A 25,595-nucleotide genomic window follows, 5' to 3' on the forward strand; every position below is an offset into this window, starting at 1 on the left:
CTCGGCGGTTCCCTGCTACGGTCCACTCCATCCAAAGACGCCCCCACCCCTGTCCCCGATTCCACAGGTCACCTGAGGCCACTAAGGGGTCCAGGAACCGAGGAGGGTGCCCACAGGACGGCCGTCAGCACCACGGCCAGCACCACCCAGAGGCCTGTCCCCACCCTCTGCCGGCTGAGAGGAAGGGGCGCAGGCCAGCCCCCCCTCCCCAGACAGCAGGGCCGGACGCACAGCCGCCACCACGCGTGGCAGGAGCCGGGCGGCCGGCTGGGCCCTGCGGCACGGCCCTGCAGCGGCGCTAACCGTCCCTGCACTGTGCTGCCGGAACAGCCACTGCCGGCACTGGGGGCACACCCCACACACGGCTGTGGTTCCACACATCTGCGGGGTGTCGTCCCGGCAGAGGGTCCCTGCAAGGGGTGACAGGAAGTGACGCAGTGCCGCAGCCGCTCACCGTGCGCCGGCAGCCACGGGGCCGAGGGAGTGCACGCCTCACCCCTGTGGACCGGAGTGGCCAAAAGCCTTGGGGGGGCGTGGAAAAGGGCGGCCGGCCAGGCCACAGGGAGAGCTGGAGGCCTTTTAGGGCCCAGGGCTCAGGCAAGAAGGCCCTGGGCCCGAGCGGGGGCAGCACAGCCCCAGAGCAGGAGGGAGGCCACGGCCTCCCAGGCCCGAGTCCCTCCTCCAGCAGAGCCAGCCCCACCCACACGGGACTCCCGCCCCGCCCCTCCCATCCCCAGGCGGGGCCTGGGTCTCCCTAGTCTGCCTGCCCCACGGTGTTGCAGGCCCTCAGAGCAGCCCCTCACAGCAGCCCTGGGCCCTGGACGGATGAGGCCTGGGCCCCTGGGGTGCTCAGCAGGGGTGAGGCTGGCGGCCATGGGGCCAGTGACCAGGCACTAGTCTCGTGGGAGCTGGGAGGCCGCAGCCGGAGAGACGGACAGGAGCCCTGCTGCCCCTCCAGCCTCTGGCTCCCCGCCCCCAGGGCAGAGGAGCCTCAGGGGTCCTCACTCCCCCAGGAGGCCTCCCCACCCCTGAGCAAGCTCCAATGGGTGCCTTGGACCCGGGCTCGCCCCATGGACCTCCCGTGGCTGTGGGTGCCGTCAGGGACCCCGGACAGGTGGGCGCTGCTTAGAAGGTCCTGCCGCAAGCGTACACCCCTGCAGGGCGAGCTCCACTGCGGAGGGGACCCAGCTGCACGGCGGCAGAGGCTGTGAAGAGGAGTCGCCGGCCCCGGGGCCGGTCAGGGGGCAGTAGAGAGGGCACCCTCGCTCCGCCGGGCAGACCTCGCTCCTTCAGGACCTGGGCCGTGCCCGGGACCTCGCTGACCCCGCGCCCGTCCTTGCCATGCCTCCCAAGGCTCCTACCTGCCTGGTGCCGGCCTCCAGACAGGCGTGGCTTAGGCGAGCCGCAGACCAGACACAGCAGGAACTCTTCCCGACGGCCCTCCGGGCGCCGCGCCCCGGCCCTGCCCAGCCGAGCAGGGTGCTGCGTGCAGGCCTGCGGGCAGGGGTGGGGCGCGGCTTTGGGCTCAGGGTGCCGGCGGCCGGACGCCCTTCCCCGGGGGGCGGAGGGCAGAGCCCCGGATCGTCCTCGGACTGCGACCAGACAGACTGCGGGCGCCCCCCTTGTGCCGGGGTGGGGCTGCCACCTGTGCCGCCGGCACTCGCAGCCCTCTCCATCCGCACCAGGCTCCCCTCCCAGACCCGTCCGAGGCTCTGTGGTCACGTGGCCAGACCGTACTCTGCGTCAGATGCAGCGTGTGGTTTGAATTAAGGCCGAGTCCTTGCCGTCCTCACAGGACCGCAGGGCTCCCTCCGCCTGCCCGCTCCCCGGGAGCTCGGGGGCTGCGGGGCGGGCCAGGCTGGCAGCAGAGACGACCACGGGCCGGGGCTGCGGGGCACAGGCGCCTGTCACCAGGCCCCGCCCCGCCCGGCCCCTCTGCCCTGCGGTGTACTCGACTCTCGGCCCTGGGACCGCGGCGGCCAGTGGCCTGCTCCTCCAGAGAGGGTGGCCGGGGGAGGGGGGGGCCAGTGGGGCCCCGGTGCTGTCTCCTGAGCCACGGCCGGGATGGGTCTGTCACCTGCTGCGCACAAGCCGCCACCACTGGGCTCCCCCCTCGGGTGGGCCTGTCTGCTGCGCCCGTTTTCAGGGGGGACTTGGCAACGGGTGGCCTGGGTTCTCCCTAGGGGCGGGGCCCCGACCTGGAAGCAACCGCAGCGTCAGGGAGACGGCAGACCAGTGTGGCCCGTCCTGCTCAGTGCTGAGGGCTCTGGCCCTCGCACACCCCAGGCGAGTGTCCGTGCGCGGTGTGGACAGGGAGCCCAACAGTCGTCGCCTCACCCTCAGGCTGGGCCGCGCCCCACGTGGCGGTGCTGCACAGCTGCCCAGGGCTGGGAGGGACCGGAGAGGGAGGGAGGAGCCGGCCAGAGGGGCGGGCAGGGCGGGGCCCCAGGGCTCCAGCGGAGCATGAGCAACCCAGAGTCCCGGCGCTGTGGTCCCCTCCAGTGGTGGGAGGGTGGTGGAGATGCCGCCCCAGCGCGGGCCCTGGGCCGTGGGCCGTCAGGGGACAGAGTTGAGCGTGCCGGCCCAGGGAGACTCGAGTCCGAGACCACAGGCGTCCAGGCGAGCGTGTGCTCGCAGGGGTCTGAGCGGGGCCTTGCCCGCCCGGCGCGTGGAGTGCCCGGGGAACCCGCAGCTTCACCCACTTCCCACACTAACGACGACTGCGAGCCTTCCCAGGGCCAAGCCCAGGGGGCGCCCAGGGGCCCTGGGGCCAGGCCGTGGCAGCCCTGGCGTGGCTCAGGAAAGGCCCCAGGAGCCCTGGTCCTTGGCCAGAGATGGGCACCACGCAGGCCACGGGGTCTGCCTCGGAGGCTCGTCCCGTTCTCCCGGGGACCCCGGGCCCCAGGCACACACCTCTGCTTCTCCTGGACCCTGCAGCGCCAGCCTCCCAGGGCCCGGCACGGACACGACACCTACGGCCCCGTGCTTGGAGAAACACGGCTCGCCGTGAGAACCGGCGACCACATTCCCTGGCGCCCGCCCCAGGAAGGAAGATGCACGTCTCGCGAGGACTGGTGTGCAAACGCTCCGTCTGCGTTGCTCGTGAGGGCCCGGCCCGGAAACGGCCCGCCCTCACCGGCGAGCGGAGGAGCCGCCACGGCGCGCCTGGTCCTGCACGGTCCGGTCCTGCTCGGCAGCCAGGCTCCGGCCCGCACACTGCCGGCAGGTCCCCGTGCACGAGGCCACGGGGTGGCACCAACGCAAGGGCCACGGCGACAGCCGTCCTGGAGAGGTTGAGCTCGGGGTCGGGAAGCAGTGGTGCCGGGCCTGGGGTGCCGGGCGCGCTGACTGCCCCGGACCGGCCGGCGGGCAGGGGCGCTTCTGTGCCTAGGCCCCCACACGGCCCGCCAGCCCTGCGACCCCGACCATGTGCACACCCATCCCAACAGCAAGCGCGCAGGCTCCCGGGCTGGACGTCTGGGGCCGGGCCCGGGGCGTCGCTTGCGTTCCGTGTCCCGTGCCACGGCGCCTGCCTCGCGTGGGAAGCGCATCCACCTGAACTCTCACCCAGGAAGTGCTTCCAACAGTGGCTGGTACACGCTGAGCACACAGCAGGTGGAGAGGGTTTGTCACCGAGGTCCGAGGCCCGCCCCGCCTCTCTCGGGGGGGCCCAGGATGCCTCAGAGACAAGGATGGGGGCCGGGGGTGAGGGGAAGACCTGGGGCTGGGGACGGTTTCTCCAGGAACCAATTTCCACGCTTTGTCATCTCCCCAAACACAGTGGAACCTCGGCTCTCCAACTTAGCTCGTTCCAGAGGCTGGTCCAGGAGCTGTTTCTTCGAAAACCCAATCACACCTGGGCGACGTGTGGGAGGGGGGCTGTCGTGTGGAGGACCGAGTCATTTGGAACGGGAGACCTGCGAGGCCGTGGGTCGGACTGTAAGAGCCGGAGGGGTTGGCGAGCGCAGCGGGCGAGCCACCTCTGGCTCCGGGGCCCGGCCTGTTTCCACCTGGAGGCGGGCGGGGAGAGCCCGGAGCAGGGCCGGGCACAGGGCAGGGGCGACCCGCCCCGAGCTTGCGCAGGTGCCCGCTGCAGGAAGGCCGAGACGCCAGGGTCCAGGAGGCCCGTGCACGGCCAGCAGGTGTCCGCGGAACGCCCTGGCTGTGGGCCTGTCGGCACAGGGGTGTGGGGGAGAAGACACGGTGTCCCTGGACACCCTCCCCCTCAGGAAGGCCCCGCCCCTCTGGAAGAAGCACACGACCAAGCGAGAGACCACCCACGCGCCCGTCCGTTGGCCGGAGGCTGGGCCAGGACTCACGTGCCTCTGTCCACAGGCCGCTGACCCGGCGCCTGAACAGATCGGATGGCAGAGCCGATGGCTGCAAGCCAGGCGGCCCCTGAGGCCAAAGGGGGGGTGTGCCGCCCCCGAAGCACCAGCAGTGTGGCTGCCCACAGAGCCCGGACACGGGGCAGCCGACCCGCTTCCTGACCGGCTGTCAGTGTTCACGAGAGTCCTTTCCGATTTGCCGTAATTACAGCAATGCGCTGAGCCACTTCCTCTGGCCCGGCCACTCGTCTTCATTTCCCTGCCACCCGGTGTCCGGGGCCATCGCTCAGCACCGCCAGCACCGGCAGACGGGAAGCATCAGTGCGCGGCGTCTCGGGGCAGGAGAGCCCCACGGCCCCGAGGGGCGGGCGTGGGCAGCTCCCTGGGAGCCGCTCGGGGCTGCCCAGTCCAAGTGCAAGACCGGGAAGGTCGTCCCGGGCCTCGGGCCGGCAGGCTTCGCCCCGCGGGCCGTGCAGACGGCACCACCTCGCGGCTCCTGCGGCCGCGGCAGGACTTCCGGCCCCGGAGGGACGAGCGGCTTGTGGGCGGGTGCCGGCTGGGCAGGCTGCGTGAACGCCCCGGGGGCTGTGCAGCTTTTCCCTGTGGCCCCCGATGGCGCAGCTTGGGGGTCGCAGAACGTCCGATGGGAACAGGACGAAGACCCCGGCCTTCAGCCTGACACTCGGGCACATTCTGCCCATAAACGTGCCCTGGGACCCACGGTCCCTCCCAGGGCGTGGCCTGACCTGCACCACCAGGGGCGCTCGCCCGATGTGGCCGGGGCGCGATAGACTGAGCGCCGAGAACCGCCCACCCCCGCCTCGCAGTGCTGTGAGGGCCGACCGGTCACACAGCCACCAGTGCTCCGGCAGTCCGGGGGCCGGGGCCCCAAGACCTGGCGGCCCCAGTTCACTGATTCTAAGCCTCAAGCACAAAACTGGGGGGCAGCCGCAGGACCCTAGTGGTCCCTAAGCAGACCCCGCGGCAAACGCAAAGGTGCGGCGGCGGCCAGGGTGCACTGGTGGCAAGCAGCTATTTTTAAGTGACATGTGGGCTATTTCCAGGTTTGAGCTTCACTGTATTTATTTATTTAACTGAAGAGGAAGCCGGACTTTCTCACGGCTCGTTTCTTCCGAAACGGTGGCTGAGGCGCTGGCTGGTGTCTGCCGCTGCCCGGAGCGTGTCTGGATGGGGGCCGCCCGACGCACGCCTGTTCACCGGCCAGGAAGCCACCGCACAGGCCTCGCGGCCGGAATGCTGGAGCCAGAGGGGCCCTGAACGCCGGAGACAGCATGCAGAGCCCTGCTGGGGACGTGCGTGTCCCACACGCACCTCCGGGGGACGCCGCGTCCCGGTCCAGCGCACCTCCCAGCCCACCTGCAGCCGCCTCGCAGGGAACAGGTCCCTCAGAGCGCGGCCTCGCAGTCTCGGCAAACCGGGGAGGTGAGAAGACGAGGCCACGGGGAGCACGAGGTTCGCTGACACGTGGCGTGCGTGGGGCCGCGTCCCTGGGCACAGCAGCCTGCGCACACAGGCCCCGCAGTCCCTCCCGGCCAGCCTGTCTCCGCGCCGGTGGTGCGGTGCCAACCGCCAGCAGGTGGTTCTGGGAACCGGGGCTAAGTCCCGCCCAACACCCAGGCCGGCGCTGGGCACCAGGGGGCAGGGTGGGACCCACAGCGGAGGAGACTTCCCAGGTCTGCCACCAAGACGGGCGCACGCCACGCCACGCCACGCCGGCGGCTTCAGGAGGAGGGGGAGGGGGCAGAGGCCCGGCTGAGGCCGTCGGGAGTGAGAGCAGAGAATGAGTCGAGCTCCCGAGTTCCTCGCTGAACCGCCTGCTGCTTCTCGGGTCTAAACTCTGTTCTGCAAACGTCTGTGAAATTCCTAGGTTAGAGTCTCTGTATAATTCACTCTCTAAACTGAGGGAATTGAGCGTTTAGGGTTTTTTTTTTTTTTTTTACAAGATTTTATTTATTTTCAGAGAGAGGGGAGGGAGGGCGCGAGACGGAGAGAGCTGTCGGGTGAGAGGGCAGCACTGCCTGGCTGCCGCGCCCAACCGACCGGGGACCGCACCCTCGGGGACCCCTCACTCTGGAGAAGGACGCCCCCCCGCCCTCGGAGCTGCCCCGGCCAGGGCCAGGGCTCCATTCTAAGGCCAGGCAGTTGCTGAAACAAGCGAGAGAACATTTGAGGCTTCAACAAATGACGATAGATCATCACCCAAAGGATAAACGAGACCTGCTCACAATCCCTTCCAACCTAACAGGACGGTCTCCGTGGTAAAGGAGGCAGTGAGGCTGGAAACTTCCGTGAAGAGCCGGGCAGCACCGCGCTCACTGCCGCCGTGGGGGAGGGAGCAGGCCGGCAGGGAAGGGTTAACGCGGCCTCCGGGGAGGCCCTCCCGCCGGGCGGCCCTGGGAGACCTATAAAGCTGCTCCCGGAGCCAGAGCTGCCGCTGCCTCCGCCGCTGCCGCTGCCAGAGAGAAGGGCAGGCCTCCACGTGGGGCCAGCGCCCCGTGAGCACTTCCTGCGGCTGCTCCAGGGGACCCCGAGGCCACAAGGGCCCACCCAGAAAAGCGCCAGACCAGCTGCGGCACAGGTGAGTCCGTCCTGGGCTCTGCCTTCGGGGTGGAGAGCAGCCTGCTGAGGGTAACAGCTGGACACGGGCACGGGCAGACCAGGCAGGCGCCGGGACGGGGCCCCGAGGCTCCCGGCGGAAAACCCCGACTCAGCACCTGTGCCCGGGGGCAGGACTGGAGCGTGGGTGCCCCCCACCCCCTGTAGTGCGCAGCGAGGACGCCGGCCCCAGGCTGCCCCACGGGGCTCCGTGGAGGACCCGGCGCCCTGCAGGACAGGCCGGCCGGCTGCCCTCCGTCCTCGCCTGCCCCGGAGCGCACGGGTGGCTGCTGCTCCTGTGCACAGACACAGCCCAGAAGGTCTGAGAAGAGTGGGGTCCCCTCTCTCCTCACCCCTGGCCCGAGGACATGCTCGCTGATTTCAGAGGGAGGGGAGGGAGGGGGAGAGGGGGGAGAGAGTCGTCAATCGGCTGCCTCAATGCAGAACCGTCCCCGCAACCCAGGCACACGCCCTGACTGGGAACCAAACCCGCAACCTTTCAGTTTCGGGGACAACGCCCAGCCAAGCCACTCAGGCGGGGGATCGTGTGGCCTCATGTCTTCAGACCTGGACTAGCGGTGCAAGCTGGAGACAAGGTGACCGCACACCGTCTAACGCAGACCGGAGTCTTTACAACCCGTGGTCAGATTTAGCCCTAAATTCCTGTGTCTTTGCCTCAGACCACACCCGGGATTTGTCAGGGAGCAGAGACCCCACTCACACGGGGAAAAGGAAAGGACTCAGGAGTCCCCCCTCGCAGCCTCTCCCCCCACTGCGGGCAAGAGGCCGGGTGGCGGCTGCAGCCCTCGCCTGTGAGCTTCCCTCTCGCTGCAGCCCCGGCCGAGCCAGGCCCCCCCCCCCCCCCCGAGCAGGGCCGAGAGGCTGAGCAGCCTTTACCAGGGAGGGAAAGACAGAAGCTTCTAGCGCCGCATCCACCAGCCCCGGCCAGCAGAGGGCACCGGCTGACGCCCAGGGCACCGGCCGACGCCCCAGGCGGGGTGGGTCCCCCTCCTCCTCCTCTCTGGGAGTCCCACTTCTGAGCAGCAGCCAGCAGACGCCTGGCCTGGTTTGGCAGCACTTCAGAAAATGGTCACTAATTGCCTCACAGAGAGAAGTGAAAAGTCTCAAGTGAAAAAACAATCCAAATCCACTTCAACCTCACCACTCAGCCACTGCGGGTTTCTGGGCTGCAGCCTCCCTGGGGTGGGGCGGGGCCGTCCTGCGGCCGTTGGGTGTCCTGCTGCCCAGGGCACCCCTCCGCACTGTGACAAACCCAGGCACTGCCGGTGTCCCTGGCTGACACCGGGGGTGGGGGTGTCCCTTGGGGAAATGCAGCCCAAGACCAGACACCCCAGTTTCGACAGAGCTGCCCGGCCAGCAGCACAGACGCTGGCCCCGGCAGAGGTGAGCCGAAAGGACACCCTCCTTACCGGCTGTCTAGGTGACCAAGTGTCCGGTGACAAACAGCATCACAAAAGTATATGTGGTTTGACATTAATGTGTCAAAACATTAAGTAACATTTCAACAGTATTTCCCAAAATAATTACCATTTTCATTCCTCATTCTCCAACTTCCGTGCTGTAATATGAAAAAACCTCCGTCTGCGGCACCTACGCTCAGGACCAGGGCTGGCAGGGAGCCGGGCTTCTCTGGCCGCCTGTCGCTGGGGAGAAGTCCCTGCCCGGCCCGCGAGGCGCCCTCCCGGGGGAGCTGGGTTTTTCCCTTCCCGCTCACTCCCCTTCCCAGCAGCTGCGGGGATAAATCTTCCTTCCTCTCGGGCAGGCAGTAGTTTTCCTAAGGTTCCTCACGAGCCTGCGATCCGACCGCTACAGCACAGCCTCCAGGGCGAGGGTGACCCGCTGCCACCCGCTGCCCAGACCCCGTGGCTCCGGGCGCCCGCGCAGCAGGGGGCGCGGGCAGTTTCTGCCGGTGCTGCCTCCACCTCGGCTCGGAGACAGACCGCGGTCCCTCCGAGGCGACAGAAGCCCCGACTGTGCGGCGCTCGAACCCCGCAGGGTGACAGTCGGGGAAGGCTCACGCCCTCCTCTGCCTCCCCAGGTGCCGCGGGGGCGGCGGCGGGAGCGCGCCGGGGCTGCCCGTGCAGAGGAGAGCGGGACCGCCCCCCTGAAGATGGGCCTGCAGGCTGAGGCGGGCCTCTCCGAGCCCCGGGGCCAGCCTGGGAGCCCGCGTGCGGCGCGGACACGCGTGTGAGTTCCCTTGCGCCCGTCCTCGGCATGGAGACGAGCCCCGGCCCCGGCAACGGCACCCCCGAGGCGTTCGGCCTGGCCCTCGCGAACCGGACGGGCGCGCTCTTGGCGCAGCAGCAGTACGCCGTCGGGCTCTTCCTCTCCTGCCTCTACACCGTCTTCCTCTTCCCCATCGGCTTCGTGGGCAACATCCTGATCCTGGCGGTGAACATCAGGTTCCGGGACAGGATGACCGTCCCCGACCTGTACTTCATCAACCTGGCGGCGGCGGACCTCATCCTGGTGGCCGACTCCCTGATCGAGGTGTTCAACCTGGACGAGCAGTATTACGACATCGCCGTGCTGTGCACCTTCATGTCCCTCTTCCTGCAGGTCAACATGTACAGCAGCATCTTCTTCCTCACCTGGATGAGCTTCGACCGCTACCTGGCCCTGGCCCGTGCCGTGCGCTGCGGCCCGTTCCGCACCAAGCAGCACGCCAGGCTGAGCTGCGGCCTCGTCTGGCTGGCCGCGGTCTCCGCCACGCTGCTGCCCTTCGCCGCCGTGCACCTGCAGCACGCCGGCGACGGCTGCTTCTGCTTCGCGGACGTCAAGGAGGTGCAGTGGCTGGAGGTCACCTTGGGCTTCATCGTCCCCTTCGCCATCATCGGCCTCTGTTACTCGCTCATCGCCCGGGCGCTCGTCCAGGCTCACCGGCACCGGGGCCTGCGCCCCCGGCGGCAGAAGGCCCTGCGGATGATCGTGGCCGTGGTCCTCGTCTTCTTCGTCTGCTGGCTGCCCGAGAACGTCTTCATCAGCGTGCACCTCCTGCAGCGGACGCCGCCGGGGGCCTCGCCCTGCCAGCAGTCCTTCCGCCACGCCTACCCCCTCACCAGTCACATCGTCAACCTCGCGGCGTTCTCCAACAGCTGCCTGAACCCCCTCATCTACAGCTTCCTGGGGGAGACCTTCAGGGACAAGCTGAGGCTGTACGTCGAGCAGAAGACAAGCGTGTCGGCTCTGAACCGTTTCTGCCACGCGGCCCTGAAGGCCTTCATTCCGGACAGCCCCGAGCAGCCGGAGGTGAGGCTCAGCAGTGTGGCGTAGGCCCAGCGGCCCCAGCCGGCTCGTGGCACTGCCCGGGGCCCGGGGCAGGGAGGCGGCAGAGCACTGCCACAGACTCGCCTGCGCACGTCCCACTCCGGCCCCCGGGCCCCCGCTGGCCGCCCCTGCACAGGTGTGCGTGCCCTCCTCGCTCCCGACTGCCGGCCACAGGGGGACAGAGGGGCCCGGGGACCGGCGCGGCCCGCATGTCCGCTCTGCACCGTCCGTCCGTGTTGTGCAGAGTCCCCGCTGACGCGGGCCGCCGGGAGCAGAAGCAGAGGGGGCGCTTTGGGTGCAGGGCCCCAGTCCCAGGGCAGATGTGCCCTGGGCCGGCCCCCGAGGAAAGGCGGGCTGGGGACTGGTCCGGACGGGACACTGCGGCTGCCTCGACGCCCACAGTCCCGAGCAAGCCGTGCGCGAGCGCCCCCAGCCCGCGGGCAGCCGCCCGGGCCGGGAAGGCGCCTCTCCCGGGGCAGGGGACAGCGAGGCAGCGCCATGTGCCGGCGGCGTCTCCGCCCCGCGTGCGTGTGCAGCGGCACCACGGGATGCTCCAGCATGCAGGGGGACAGTGGGGACAATGAGGAACACGTCACCAGTTCTCATCAACATGTAAACACGTGACAGCTAACGGTTGCCAGCAGTGTTCGGCTTTCGTCAGTTCCGCTCCGGTGCTGGGTCCTCTCGGCCCCACGAGAGGTTCCCGAGTGGGCGGGCTGGGGGCTCCCCAGGCCTGGGCAGCACAACCGCTCCTTCCTCTCCAGCGAAAGGGGCCCCGGGCCCTGCAGACGCCCTCCAGTGAGCGCGCTCAAGACCCAGCGTCCAGCGCAGCCGCTGCACACAGCGGCATCCCGGGGCCTGACACACGCCTCACCGGCTGCGGGCACGGACGCTCCACGTGCCCTGGCTCTTCCGGAAGGCTCCGCCTGGCAGCCCCAGCCGAGGTGTCCCCACTGGCTGAGAGCACTTGGCCCCCGGCGCCCCACGGCGCCCCCAGAGCAGCCCGGCTTCCCCGGGCGCGGCCCTCAGGGGTCTCTGCAGAGGCAGGGCTGCCTGTCCCGGGGCGAGCCGCTCTCCGTTTCGGCGGCCCCGCGTGAGCGCAGGCCTCAGCGAGCAGGCCTGTCCCGTGTGAGCGTGCGCGCGCTCCCTGGCCCGTGGGCGTGCGTCTCCCTGGCTCGAGCCCCCCCTCGCATCGGAGCAGGAACACTCGGAGGCCCTCCTGGCGGGCACGGGGTCACCTCGCTCTCTGAAAGACGCCCCCACCCCCCCGCCCCTCGGTGGCTCTGCCGCCAGCACAGGCCTGTCAGAGCAGGCGGGGCCGTCACCCAGGGTGCACGCCGGGCCCCAGGGCCCCCGGTGAGCATGGGCACAGGCTGGGGCTCCAGCATCGCGCACCCAACTGCACAGGGGGCTCGCCCTCCGACACCGTCACTGCCGGCTGTGATGGGGGGGCGAGGCCTGGTCTCTGCCCTCCAGTGAGCGAGCCCGACGGGTCGACGCTGTCCTGCCTCTCGGATGGCGGGACTGGCACCACTGGCACCGGACGGAGGGTCCGCGGCTGCCGGAGCCTGGCGAGGGCGAGGATGCAGCCGGAGCTGCCGCGTCTCCAGCTTCAAAGCCTGAATGCCCCCCAGGGCCCCGGCGACTCCGGCGCCAACAGGCAAGAGCAGGCCGGGAGCTGTGGGCACGGCCCCAGGCCCGGCCCCTCCCCAGGGCGCACCAGACCCGCCACGGGCGGCACGCAGCGGGTGCCTTCCAAGGGCTCCCGGGGGCCTCCTTGCGTCCAGCTGAAACGTTCCTGCCCCTCCCCAGGCCTCAGCCAAGGGAGCTCCCAGCTGGGGTTCTGGGTCCACCTCGGACCCCACGGGACAGGCGTGTCCTTCTTGCCCTCAGAAGTCCCCTCCTGTTTCTGAACAGCCTCCCCAGCAGGCAGCCCAGCAGGCATGTGCCCAAAGCACAGGTCACAGGGGCTGGGCCTGGCTCCTACCTCGGACCTCGCATAGCCCGAGCCCTGACCTGGAGAGCTGGGCGGGGCCGCTCCGAGGGCCTGCAAGACAGACGGACAGCATGCAGGGTCACGAGAACAGCAAATGCGGCGAGGGGTCCTGGACAAGCCCGAGGGTGGGCCAGGTGGCCTCAGAGCCTCGTTGTACCGAGACCCTAGAGCTCCCGTCTGGGAGACAGACGGCAGGGCCCCGGGCGTAGCCAGCCCACCCGGCCACGTGCAGACCTTCTGGAGAGCGCCGAGGGCCGGGGCGGAGCCCTCGCTTTCGCCAGGAGCAGCACAGGGTAGAACCAAGGCTTTGCCGCTCCCACTCACCCAGCCCTCTGGCCCCGCTCACAGGCTCAGAGCCGTGGGCAGCACCGCCTGTGGCCCCCGGCCTGCTCTGTGCTGAACGCAGGCCACCCCCCCCCCCCCGCCCTGAGGACAGGCACAGGCCCCGCCCCGAGCCCGTGGGCAGACTTCCGCCCAGAGGGCGAGCGGCCGTCCGAGAGCCTGTCCCTGTTCCTCGCGCTGGAGCTCTCTGTGCAGGCACGGGGATGCAGGCCGGGCGGAGAGGGTGGCCAGGAGGAGCCATTGGCCCGGACGGAGCTGAGGGACTGTTCTAACTTCGAGATCTCTACAACCAGAGCACGTGTCGGAGCATGGTGTGTGCACACGAGTGTGCTCCAGGTGTGAGAGTTCATGCCTATACGCAGTGAGCTTGCAGACACACAACCACACAAGCACACATGCCCACAGCTCTGTCCACTCACGGGGCGGCGAGCCCCCGGTCTCCAACCCCTCGCCCAGGAGCAGCGGCCGAGCGGGAGCCTCCCAACACGGTGTCTGCCACACGGTGAGAAAGGCGCAGACGGGGACAGGGCCACGTGACAAAGCCCACCCCGGGGCCCGCTCCCCTCCTACTCCGGGGGGCTGCCCAGGCCCCGCCTGCAGCCGGACACAGAGCGAAGGTGTGGTCAGCGGGCGAGTGCAGAGAGTGGGCCTGCAGCATCCAGGCCCCCTGCTCCACGACACAGTGGTCTGCCCTCGCCCAGTCGGCCCCCGCCCCAGAATGAGGACACGGGGGGTGGGGAGTGGGGGGTCCCTCTGCCCACACAGCTGGGACCCCAGGCAATCCATGCACGGCTACCCCGGCCCGGCCCCGCCCCTGCGGGCTGCGAGATGACGCCCGCCCCACGTCGGGCACTGGACCCCAGGACCGTCCCCGAGTCGCAGTGGCTGCTTCTGCCCCACCTGGCGATGGCTGCAGAGCCCCACCTCGGGGCCCCAGTCCTGCTCTGTTCCCGGAACGGCCGCAGAGCACCCCGCACACGGAGCCCTGCACCGGCCCCTGCCACCCTCCTGCTCACGGCTGACGTCCCACAGCCACGCAGCCACGCAGCATCACATGTGGCATCCCACGGCCTCGCACTGCGTGACGGGGGCCGGCATGGCCACTGTGCCCGGCGAGGAGGGCCTGCCGCACAGCCCACGCCCGAGGGCCGGCGGGGAGCCGGGACCTGGCTGCCCTGTGGGGTTCAGCCCCTGAGGGCATCACTCGGGAGAGTGGGCAAGAGCAGGTGGGCGGGGCCGGGAGGCCGGGTGAGGCGCCCGGAGCCACGGAGACTGGAGCCCGGCCTCGGAACGGCGGCTGAGACCAGACACTGTTTACCCTGCGAACAGCGGGGGGCGAGCTCTGTGCCTGGGAAAACCGCTTCAAAGCAGCGGCTGTTTTCGCAGCTGCGGAGGCTCGGCCCTGAGAAATCTTTCATGCCACTACGAAAATAACCCTGAGAGGGCTGAACAAACACTCCGCCCGACCTGCCCACTCTGGTACTGCGGAGCCCGCCCGGAGCCCGCCAGCGGGCCTGCGTGAGCAGGCCGGGGCCAGTGGCCCCCCACCGCCAGGGAGTGCCACCGTGACACACGCTTCCCTGACACACGCAGGCGGCCCCTCGCCGGGCGGCCGGGAAGGGGCATCAGCCTCGCAGGGAGCGTGTCCTGCGTGTGATCGCTGAGCGTCCTGGCAGCCTCAGGCCCTCGCCTGGCAGTCCCGGGACAGGGCAGGTGCGCGGCAAGGGGCAAGGCCACCTGGCAGGGAGCACCAGGGCGACACCAGCAGGGCGGGGATGGGCCCGGCACCCGGGGTGGGGCAGTGGGGGCGGGGCGTGCCGGCTTCCCCGCACGAGCCAAGCCTCCTCCTGCGTCTCCTCGGCCTCTCCCCACTCCTTTTCCCGGAGCCGGAGCTGCCGCCTCTCAGCTTCCCGGTGGCTCCATCCTGGCACCTCCCTGTGCACCGCAGGGCCGTTCTACACCCGCCTTCCGGCTTCTGGTGCTCTCTTCCACCGCGCGAACCTGCCTGTCCAGCTCCCGGCTCCCACGGCTCCCCTTTCTGTCGGCGCTTCTCCCGCTGGAGAGCACGGGCAGGGGAGCTTCGTCCCCTCGGGGGTCCGGGACCGAGCGAAAGCCTTTGGGGGTCCTCACTCGCAGCTGCGCGCTGTCCTGCCTCACCTGCAGGCCCTGGGGACCGGGGACGGCGCTTTTCTGCCACAGCCCGTCCCCCTGGGGGGCCTGTGGGTGGTGCAGCACCTCTCTCTGCGGCAGGGCCCACGGCGTCGCCGGTCCACGCCGGTCCGTGCGTCTGCTTCTGGCCTGGGGCGGCCACGGTGGTCGCTGCGAGTCCAGGTCTGGGACTGACACAGCTGTCGCTGCGAGGGCCGGGGTGCGGGCTCCCTCACACCCCCGGCACCAGCTTCCTGCCACGTGTCTGTCCCGTGGGCAGCATTTTCTAACTCACATCTGAAGGCACGTGGCTCTTGGCACTTGAGGCAGAGCCGGAAGGGAGCAGAGGGCCCGCGGTCTGGGAGTGCTGGTGGGGGCGGGAGGCTGCTTGTTCAGGGCAGGAGCCGTGAACAAAAACCACCCACGTGGGAAACACCTGACTCTCCAGAGGACTCGCAAGGAGCTGCCGGCACGAGGCGCGTGTCTGCGGTCAGCACGGAGGAGACGGACGGCGCGCCCACCGGCGCTGGCGAAGACGCATGGGCATTCGCGAAGGAGAAGCAAACGGTCAACACGGATGCAACGCACGGGCGTCCTCCCCGTCACACGGGAGAGCGGGAGCACGTGGCGTGCCCGGGGCTGAGGGGTCCTCTCGGGGGACGAGGAAGCACACCTGCCGTGAGGACACTGGGAAGGACGGGCCCAGGACACCGCTGCAGCGCCGTCTGGGGCGGCGTCCGGCTTCCGGGTTCTTCCACATGCGCCTCTGTTCTCCCTCTCCCTCTCCCTCTCTCCCTCCCCCGCCCCACCCCCCCCACCCGCGAACACTGGTCGTGTGTAACTCAGGAAAAACAAGAACACTCCTTTTCTGAAACCACGTTTTGCCGAGTTACTTTCTGCTGACCCCACGGAAGCAGAGCTCACAGACACCTCCCTGGCTGACTGCAGCAGCAGCTGAGGCCTTAGATGCGGTGAGAGGGCGGCGGGGAAGCCACTCGGCTCCCAGCCCCTGGGCAGCCCCTCAGGGCTCGTCGATGGGCTGAGACCCCATCTCAGCACCTGAGGGGCTCACGTGCCCGTGGCCGGCCCACGGGCAGACCGCGTGTCTGTGGCCCCAGCCCCTGCCTTTGCCTCCGAATGACGCCCAAAGCTCCTGGAGACCAATGGAGCCAACCACAGCCTGCCCCAGCCTGGGAGGGCGGAGCTCTGACGTTGCCTGTGCCTGTGCCCGGGATGGTGTGGCTGTCCCCCTCCAGGTATGACGTTCCCCGCCAGGGGCGCCGTCCCCGGCCAGGGGCGACGCTGCGTCAGAGGGCTGGTGTACGGAACAGCCAGGCACCGACTGCTGGCTCGCTCCCAGGGTGGGGGGAGGTGAAATGGGACACCCCACACACCAAGTCACCCGGTGGCACCTGGGGGTTCCGGGGCTCTCCCCGCGGAGTGGAGCGTACCCACAGCTGCCCTCAGCGGCCTCACTCGTCGAGGCAGCGCTCTGGGAGCCCCCGCAGGCCCTTTGCTCGCGGGCGGAACAGACGCAGAGGGTGGCACGCGGGAGCCTCGGGACGAGGTGCCTCTGTGCCGTGACACTGACGGTGCTCATGGGGACCCACACCTGGGACACCAGGGCAAGCCCAGCGGCCCACTTCCTGGCTATGACACCACGGTCCGTTCTGAATGGGGCCCTCCCTGTAACCGCTCTGCGACTCACGGTGTCCCTACCACAGTCTCAGAGGGAACTTTCCTGTGAGCCGACACGACGGAGAGCACCCAGCGGCACCGCCCTCCCCGGGCCTGCACATGCACACTGTCGCAGGGGGGCGGCTGCGGAAGTCACCCACGCCACCCCCCCCCCACCCCGCCTCGCACAGGCTCAGCAGGGCTGGCACACCGGCCTGAGCCACCCACCTCTGCCGACTCTCCCCAGCACACCTGGGGCCAGGGCGGCGGACACTGCCGGACCCCGTCTCTCCCCGGGTGCTCCGGAGGGTGACCGGAGCCAAGAGACCCAGCACGGACTCCTCTCCCGGGTGACTGTGTGGGGGCGGCCCAGCCTCGCTGCCACTCCTCCACACAGCCCCGCCCCGTCCTGTGGCCCCCCCCCCCCCGGCCTCTCGGGGCTGCTGACACCCCACTCCGAGGTGCTTCCATGGGGGGAGAGTGCCCTGCGAACACGCGGGGTGCCGGCGCCCCAGACCGCTGAGCGCCACGGCCGAGGGCCCCTCCCCCCTCGGCCCCTCCCGTCTCCAGACAGCGAAGGTGCGGCCTCAGCAGCGGAGGTCAGCCCGGGCGCACAGACGCTGGATGGCTCCGTGGCCCCCCCTCGTGCATGTGGCCGGGTGTCCTCAGTGGGGGAGGGCGGCGGCAGAGCCCTGCAGGGCCCGCCCCACGGCCCGCCCTCCCAACCGCCTGATGCACCAGGCCAGCTGCCCCCTGCTCTTCTCCAGTTTCTTCCTCATAACCCCCGACCCCTTCGGTCCATCAGCGGGTTCTGGGATGGACTTGGGGCCAGGGCAGGGCCCCGCTCCGTCCAGCCCCTGAGCGGGGCGCACAGGAAGGTTCAGAAGCTCTGGGCAGGGTGCACTCTGAGCCCCTCCAGGAGGAAAGACCTGGAGCCCCCCCAGGGGCCCTCTCTACCTCACAGGGGTCCCTATCCCAGAATGGTCACCACGGCGACGCGCAATATCACAGAGCACCCTCTCGTCCACTCGCTCTGGCCCACAGGCCAGTGCAGGCTTGTGGCCAGCGGGCTGAGCGGGCCGAGGAGCGAGAAGTGACCCAGAGGCCCTGCTGGCCCCGGCGCGGCACAAACAGCACCAGGAGGGGACACGGCGGAGGCCGGACCAGGGAGAGGAGCAGACACCCCCGGACACCCCCTGGGAGTGAAGTGTCACCACGCGGGGGTACTTCGGCCATCCTGGCGCTGGCTCAGGGACCTTGTGCTGTGGGAAGTGACCGCACTGGGGCCCGCAGGCCGCCCCCGGCAGATGTTTCCGGAGGACAGCGCAGTGGCCCCCGTGGGGACAGTGGCGTCTCCGTCTGCACTGCCTGCTGGAGGTCCTCCCTGGGCCGGGTGGCGGGGGTGGCGCAGTACTTTTCCACAAGCTCCCGCCGACGGGCCAGCTCCCGAGGCGGGCGGCCCAGCCTCTGCGCCCTCAGGTGCGGCAGCCCGCGCCCCACCGCCGAGGCTCCCGTGAGAACCGCCCCGAGCGGAGAGCCTCCTGCGTCTCCTCGGCAGACGGCCCCACCCGGCAAGGAAGGCCTTGGGCCACAAGCCCCAGCCCAGCGCCCACCCTTCAGACACCCCGCGTACCCCAAAACCTTCCAAGCCTGGGACCCAGGGAAAGCAGAACCCCCCAGGTGCCCCCTGCCAGCCAGTTGGGGTGCGGCGGGGTCTCCCGGGGTGGGGCCCTCAGCAGCTGGGTGGGGCACAGAGCGGAAGTGGCTGCTCGACCAGGAGCCCCTCCCCCACCGGCCACTGCGCCAGAGACCCAGCACGCGCCTGGGCGCCACGAGGCTGGTGCTCTCCTCCTGGATTCCCCACACCTCTTTAAGTGCACCTGCGCCCTGACAACGAAAAACAGTCACTTTGACAAAAAGAACGTCCCCGTGGCCCCCAGGCGGAAGCAGCTCTGTCCGCACAGAGCGCCCCGCAGAGCCACACGCGCTGCAGTGACCAGTGGCAGCACGCAGAGGTCATGAGAAGGGCACGCTGCGGAGCCCAGGGAGCAGCCTCGACTGGGGGCAGGTGGCGGTGGTGGGGAGGGAGTGAGGGTCAGCCGGGCTCAGGGGTCTGTGTGCATCTGCATGTGCAGCAAGGCGGGCAGCCTCGGAGGCACGGGGCCTGCTGATCTTGGGGCGGTGGCAACGGGGGAAGGTGTCCCGGCTCTCAGGTACCTGCAGACCTGGCAGGGGCTCCCAGGACAAGTGGGGGCCCTGGGTCCCAGCCCGTCCTCCCCTGCAGCCTGGACGGTGGCGGCTGAGAGACGGCACCCAGACACAGCGAGCCCTGCTCTGCACACACCCGACGCCCCTCCAGTGCCCCGCCGACAGCCAGGCCCACGCTCACGGCCTCCTGGGGCCACAGCTGCCCGCCTGGCGGAGCCCAGCAGCCACAAGACCCTGAGGCTCCCTGACATCAGGGAGCCCCACCATGGCGGTCTCAGACCCCACTCCAGGGCGCCGCTGTCACGCGCACTGGGGCTCACATCCTCATAAGAGAGGCTCAGGAGGGCCTGCTCTCCTGGCGCACCCCCTGCACAGCAGCCCTCCCCGTGCTTGGGACAGAGGCTCCCTGTCGTCCTGCACTGCACCCGGGCACGGCGCCCGGGCCAACGCCACCAGGGCTCGAGCCGCATCAGGGCCTGGAACCCTGGTGGCAGAGCGAACGCGCACACCGGTCAGCAGCAAGCCCTCGGCCGGGCCAGGCGGCTGACCATCAGGTCTCCACACGTCCACCGTGAGGACATGTGCCGAACACGGCAGAGCGTCTCGGAGAGCAGGGGCCAGGCCACGTCCACGGCAGAACCTCTCGTCGCTGCCCACGAGACACGGCAGCACAGCCACGCGGACCGGCCTCGCCGCAGCGGCCGGCACCCGGTGCCCCCCCCGCCCCCCCCCCCCCCCCCCCCGGCACCCAGGCACCGCGCGAGGAACGCCCAGACAGGCCGCACCTCGCGCGGAGCGGTCTGGGCCGTCCGGCGCTGCACGCCGGAGCCATAGAGACAGCCTGGAGCTGAGGAAACTCGCTGCCCCTCAGAGCTCAGTGCCTGACGCCCAATTTAAACACACACACACACACACACACACACTTTTGTGGTGCGCTGATGTCACGCCAGATGTGACACTTTTACACGTGAGTTCCTGAACTCAGGTCCCAGGGCCGCGCTCCGTGTCTCCAGGCCCCCCGCCCCCCGCCTTCCCGGCGCGCAGCCCGGAGGCCCAGAGCCAGCCCTCGCCGCCTCCACTGAGCCCTCGGAAGCCCTCGGGAACACGGGCTGGGGGCTGGGTGGCGGAGGGAGGCCAGTGGCGCGGCTCAGACCCGCAGGCGACTGAAATTCCCGTCGGTCCCGGCTGCTTCTGGAGGTCGCCGAGACACACACGTGCAGCCTCCGCGCCACCCGGAGAAACGCCGGCACCAGGACCTCCACTGCCCGCCCGGTCGGTCGGGCCGCGAGGCGGGCCGTGTGCGCGCAGGACCTACCTCGGGGGCCTGCTCGGAGCCCTGGGCGCCCTCTCGCGCCACCACCGCCTCCGCGGCCGCCGCCCTCCTCAGCTTTCTCCTCCTCCCTTGCTCCGGCACTGCAGAGGCTCTCCTCTTCTGCTTTGCCATCCTGCAGCAGAGAGAGGAGATCGGAAATAAAAGCTCTTGGGCCATGTGATATTTTTATAGCCTCCTATCTTGAAAGAAATGCCTGTTTCACAAAATGCAGAGAGTATGTAAGAGTGAAAAGAGAGTCAACCCCCTCGTTTCATCGCCTGCGACGACCGAAGAAACAACCCGGGGATGCCGTTTCTCCGGGTGAGTGTCCTAACGCGCAGGGCGGGCGGGCACCCGGAGGCTGACAGCTGTTTGCACAGGCAATATGCAGTAGTCAGTGAGCGAGGGTGCGAGAAGAAACTCCCTGGGCTGACTCGGGCTTCCCCACCCAGCAGGGAGGCTGCCGGGGGCCGAGTGGACCGTCACCTGGGTGCTGGGTGCCCACAGGTGGAGCCCGGGTGCAGCTGAGCTCCCAGGTGCTCTGGGAGTGGGAACCAAGCAGCGTCCAGGGCCACAGGGAGGGAGGCGTGCGACCTGAGGAGCCCGGCGGAACCGGGCGTGCCTGCTTTCCCAAGCACAGCAGGACCGGGACCTCGGGCACCAGTCGCCCCCGAGGGCTGCGTGGTGGGGGCCCAGGGAAACGGTGGCGGCCAGGAGCCTGGCAGCACGTCACAGGGGTCAGGGCAGACAGCCCCCGTCCTCACAGCGGGACGCCTGAGGGGGCGCCGGCTGATTCTTGGAGGGAGAAGCAGGACCTGAACCAACTCCAGCCGCTGCTGGGCCCTGGCGGGAGCAGCCAGGACCCCCAGCCCCGCACACCCCACTGCCTCCAGCCCCTTTGGGTGGAGCCTAGGAAGGAGCAGAAAGCAGAGGGGCCCTCTGTGCAGTCCCGGAGGTTTCCACTGCTGGGCTCTGCCAGGGCCAACCGGCCTGGGCGGCCAGACAGCCACAGCCGCACGGGGCCTGGAAGACCCAGTCAGCCTCCTTCAGTCTGGAAACAACCCCTCCTGGTGCACATGTCCGCGCTCACCCAGTGCATCTAGGTTGCTCCCCAGGTCTTGACAGGTGACAGGGGAGGGCGCCGCCCAACTCACGGGGCAGCGGGCCCAGAGGGAGGCCTGGGTCCCCCCAGCCCGAGGCCCCCCAGGTCAGGCCCAGGTGCCCGGGAGCAGAGGCCCACTCCCCACGCCCGGGGCTGTGGCTCTGCTCCCGTCCGTTTGGACGCAGGGCCCTTCCAAGCTCTGGCTCGCCCACCCGGACGAATGGCCTCCAGCCCCCGGCCTCCTGCTCCCTGGCCCTCGGCGCCCCCTTCCACCCCCACAGCCGAGCTCGAGACCCCGTCACGACAACACGCACCTCAACCTCCCATCCTTCCAGCTCTTTCCAGCTCACCGCCTCTGGGCACTGTGGGGTCAGTCCAACAACCCTTCAACTTCACCAAGACCGCAACCCACGGGCCCTCCACGGTCCAGTGCCCCTCACCCCTCCCCCTTCCATGCCCACAGCGCCGTGTCCGTGGTCCGTCATCAGGATCGCGCCCTTACACTCACTCTCGGCTCGTCCTCTGGCAAAGCCCCAACTCCGGCGCCTGCTCCTGCCAGCTGGACCCCCGGGGACCAGACGCACTGGGACCACCAGTCCACAGGGCGCTCCGGGCTGCCCAGTCAGTCCACCACGCTCCCCAACAGCAGCCACCCGCCGGACACTCGTCCCCTCGTCCACCTCTCCTAACCCCTCCGGCTCCAACATCACCTCCCCGTCTGACTCCCGCCTCGGCGGAAGGACTCAGCTCCCGGTCCCTGGGCTTCCTCAAGCTCCCATGACTCCTCCCCCGGTCACAGTGGAGACCGTCCAGGCCCCCACCAAGGCCCCGCGCTGGTCCTGCGGGCTGAGGCCTGTCCCCGCCTCCTCCCGGCGGCACTCTAGGCCGCCCCCTCCCCTCCGACGAGTCAACCGCAAGGCCCCACATCTCACGAACTCCCCGTTCCAGGCGCTCCTCACCCCGAGCCCGCTCCCTTCTCTGGAAAGGTCCTCAACAGCGGTCCACTCACACTCACCCCCTCCTGCCACTCTCCCTCGTCCCCTCCCCCAGGGCTGCCAAAGGCGTTCCCGTGGGATGATGCACGACACGCGTGTGCGCGCGAGCGAGAAAGACCCCCTCCTGGCCGGCTGCCACCAGGCTCCTCGGAGCCCCCTCTCCCCTAGACCTCCGCCCTGGCCCGTCAAGACTCGAACGCAACAGACACAGCTTCTAACGGCTCAAGAAGACGGCATCCGTATCCCCCCAAAGAAACTCCAGCCTGAGAAAACCCCAGGATGCCAAAACCATGCGGCCAGCGCCTAAAGACAGGGCCCGTCCCCCCGCGGGGTTCCACAGCCCCGCCCGGGCCCCCGCCCGCCCGTCCACTCACGGCGCGGCACCAGAGGACGCCCGGCCGCGGCTGAAAACCCTCGGCCCGGCCCAGGGTTCCCACTTCACCTGCAGAAAGCGGGTGTCCCCGCCGAGGCCCGCGGGCTTCAGGGGCTGCCTCCCCGCCCGCTGCGCTCTCCGGTCCCCACTCCGCACCCCCGGCCCGCGCTCACTCACCTCGGCCGCCGCCGGGCGCTCGGGCAGGCCCCCGCACGCGCGCCCCCTCAGCGGGCGCCACGACGACCACTAACGCGGGATGCTTCTCCCTGGCGGCGCGCATCGCGGCCTTCCGACGCCTCTCCTCCCTCCCCTGATCCACGCGAGTGCACCAGGCCCGTCCGTGGCCGTCGCCCGGGGGACTGGAGCGGCCGGAGCCACGCGAAGCGCCGTGACAGAAAGTCTGAGGCGGCCGGCGGCTCGGCCCACGCGCGCCGCAGGGCCGCCCGGAGGCGAAAGACGCTGGCGCCCCCGTGTGTCCCGCCCGCCGCCCCCCGGCAGGCCGTCCAGACGCGCCCGCGCCCCTGCACCACGACCACCCAGCGACCCCGCGACTTCGCCGTGCTCGCCTACCTGCGCGTGGCCGCGGACACCGACTTCCGGCAGGCGCCGCGCCCGGGTAACGCGGTCCCGCCTTCGTGAGCGGCACCTCCCATTGGCCGGAGCCCGCCTCCGTCTCCCAAATGGCCAATGGCTAGCGGCAGCCGCGAGGGGGAGCCGGCGCGGGCGGTGGCGTCATCTCTGGGCGCCACTAGTCGCTGAGAACAGTCGGTTGCCAGGCAGCCGCCCCGCACCGCGGTGCCTGGCCCGGGGTACAGCCGTTGTGGGGCTGGGTGTCTCCGAGTGCGGGGTCCCTTGGGCGTAAGTGATCGGAGGACGCCTGCAAACTTTTGACACTACGGAGAATCTCCAAACTCCCTAATACTAATCAATATGGGCACTTTGTACGAAAACTTGAACCGCCTGTGGCTTCCCCACCCCCTGGCACACCGCCCCGCGGTGAGCCGCTCAGCGCCGCCGCAGCTCGCTGCAGTGGACGCTCACGGCGGAGGCCGGGAAGGTAGGGAGACGCGGACCTCGTCGTTTGCAAGCGACTGAAACCTCTGGACACAACACCCAGTGCCGCGCGGAGTGACCGGGGCAGGGCCTCGTGCTCCCCTAACCTTCCAGCCCGTGAGCCACCCGGACGCCCGTGGTTGACACGGTGCGCCGCGGAGCCGCGGGGGCCTGGAGCTCCCCAGAAAGCTCGGTGTGGCGGGTACGCGGTCCGATCCCACCCGCGGGCGGAAACAGGAGCAGACTCAGAAGTGGTAATTCTTCCTGATAAAATGTGGATGGTTTTTGTCCTTTACTTTTGAGGATCAAGAACGCAACAAAAATAGAATGCAAGCCACCTACTTATTTTCCAAATTTCTAGTCAGTAGTAGCCAGTTAAAAAACAAAATGAAACAGTAAAAAAAAACTTTAATATTTTATTTAATCCACCACATCCCAAATATTATCGTTTCAACGTGTAACTTTTCAACAGTGAGATACTAAATTTTTGGTCTGGTCTTCAAAGCCCAGTGTTTTCCTCTGGACAGTAATTTCTATGAGAGAGACCTGGTCTGTACTCAGATTTCGTAAAATGTACGGGTCAGAAAGATCCACATACCTGAGTCCCTAACATGCTCTGAAGTTTTCTAGTAACTGAATAGTTTCAACTTGACTATTGCAAGTTCAAGTGCTGCGGTTGCACTGGCCACCTATGGTGTGTGCGGTGGAGCACCTGCTGTGAACCCACAGTGGGCCCCAGTGAGGGAAGTGGTCCTGGAAGCAGCAGCAGCAGCAGCTGCCTCACCGGGGTGCAGGTAGGAAGAGCCCCTGGACTCACACTGGGGGCGGCACCCACCGTGCCCACAGGGCCTCCAGGTGACTCGGACGTATCTGAAGGCTGGAGAAGTGCTGCTCCAGAACACATCACATCAGGACGACTGCAGAAAGGGCTCTGACCACCTATTTGTAGAGTGGACACCGGATACAGCCCCGTCCCCTGCAGCATTTTGAGGCTATGAAGCGAGGAGAGAGTAGCTGCTAGGATCTGCCCACGCAGGCACAGTGGGCGTGTGGGACCAGAGCTGCATGACCCACTGTGGGTCAGCATCAGGCCCCAGCTCGGGCGGCGTTTTGTCCCCCCACTTCCTGACACCCGCGGGCCCAGGAAGCGAGAGTCCTCACGCCACACATGGGGCTGCCCGTTCGGGCCTAACGCTTGGAGTCAGCGTGGACCTGGGACTGTTCTCAGGGGAGCGGGGGCAGTGGGCTGGGGGCCGCCTCTGGGCCAGGACCCTTGGCAAGGTGGGTGGGAGTCCTCCCCCTTTCCTGAGGCGACGGCCACGACGGGAGCTTCACGATGAAGCCAGAGCTTGACCAGCCATCTGCTCCTGGAGTGACGATGCTCCGGAAAACCGCAGCCCTGGGCAGAGCCACCCTCTGGTCTGGCATCCGGCCCCTCTGCTCTTTAAGCCGCTTTATTTTACAGTCTTTGGAGGGAGGGTGTTCGAGCAGCTTAACCCACCTTAGAAGGCCCTTCTCATGGCTGAGTTTGCAAAAAAAGGATTTATGCACTTTGCTGGAAAAGCTGAAAGAGTTTCAGACCTTTGCTGTGAGCAGCATGGAAGCGCCAGAGCACCAGAGGCACCCGCGCAATTGGGAGGATACAAGAACCAACAGTAAACTGATGTGCCTGCCGGCCAGAACAGATGCAGGCATGCCATCTCTTTCCTTCTGGCCCGAAAGAGGACAGAAGACCGTTAGATTTGTCCCAGGCCACCAGAAGGGTGGATCAGAGGAGCGGGCCACACAGGGCACTTCAGAGACCACCCCGCCACGCCGCTGCTCAGCGACAGCCGGGCTGGAACACCCCCCTCCACGTGTGCTCCGGGGTTTGAGAGAGCCGGGTCCGGACGCTCCCTGTGCTCAGCCGCACACCCAGGGGCTGTCCCGGTGGCCAGCTAGCAGCTGCGCTGCGGGGCCGAGAGACTGCCACCCCTGACACAAACTCGGCTGACCACGTGTGCCGTCTCAACTCAGACTCACACTGGAGTCGCTGAGCTGGGCAACAGGAAGCCAGTGTGCTCAAAGCGCCTGACGGTTTGAATTCAGAGGCTCTCGCAGCCGAACCCCCACACGGAAAGGCCCACCCACAGTCAGCCAACGGTGCCGCAGGGAGGG

The 25,595-nt window shown here is 68.7% G+C and overlaps 2 protein-coding genes across 2 annotated transcripts in view; one reads left to right on the plus strand and one right to left on the minus strand.

Annotated features, from left to right (window-relative positions):
- C13H7orf50 (chromosome 13 C7orf50 homolog) overlaps nt 1–23,044 on the minus strand; it is a 50,111-nt gene extending 27,067 nt beyond the window's left edge. Inside the window, exons 1-2 of the mRNA XM_036014816.1 lie at nt 22,956–23,044; nt 19,919–20,048 (exon numbers count right to left, since the gene is read on the minus strand). Coding sequence (XP_035870709.1) covers nt 19,919–20,048; nt 22,956–23,038 — 213 coding nt within the window. The 5' untranslated portion in view covers nt 23,039–23,044. The remainder of the gene's footprint in view (nt 1–19,918; nt 20,049–22,955) is intronic.
- GPER1 (G protein-coupled estrogen receptor 1) lies at nt 8,274–10,322 on the plus strand. Its single transcript, XM_036014432.1, has 3 exons — nt 8,274–8,348; nt 8,778–9,003; nt 9,094–10,322. Exons 1-3 carry the CDS (start codon nt 8,274–8,276, stop codon nt 10,236–10,238), a joined length of 1,446 nt encoding a protein of 481 aa, XP_035870325.1. The 3' UTR covers nt 10,239–10,322.
- Nucleotides 23,045–25,595: the final 2,551 nt, after the last annotated feature.

Source organism: Phyllostomus discolor, chromosome 13, assembly GCF_004126475.2.
Source record: "Phyllostomus discolor isolate MPI-MPIP mPhyDis1 chromosome 13, mPhyDis1.pri.v3, whole genome shotgun sequence".
NCBI classification, from domain to species: domain Eukaryota; kingdom Metazoa; phylum Chordata; class Mammalia; order Chiroptera; family Phyllostomidae; genus Phyllostomus; species Phyllostomus discolor.

Coding starts and splice junctions, on each gene's coding strand:
- GPER1 (XM_036014432.1), top strand. CDS start 8,274: ATGCAGCCCAAGACCAGACACCCCAGTTTCGACAGAGCTGCCCGGCCA. Junction 8,349..8,777: donor AGACGCTGGCCCCGGCAGAG/GTGAGCCGAAAG, acceptor CGACCGCTACAG/CACAGCCTCCAGGGCGAGGG. Junction 9,004..9,093: donor GCCCTCCTCTGCCTCCCCAG/GTGCCGCGGGGG, acceptor CTGCAGGCTGAG/GCGGGCCTCTCCGAGCCCCG.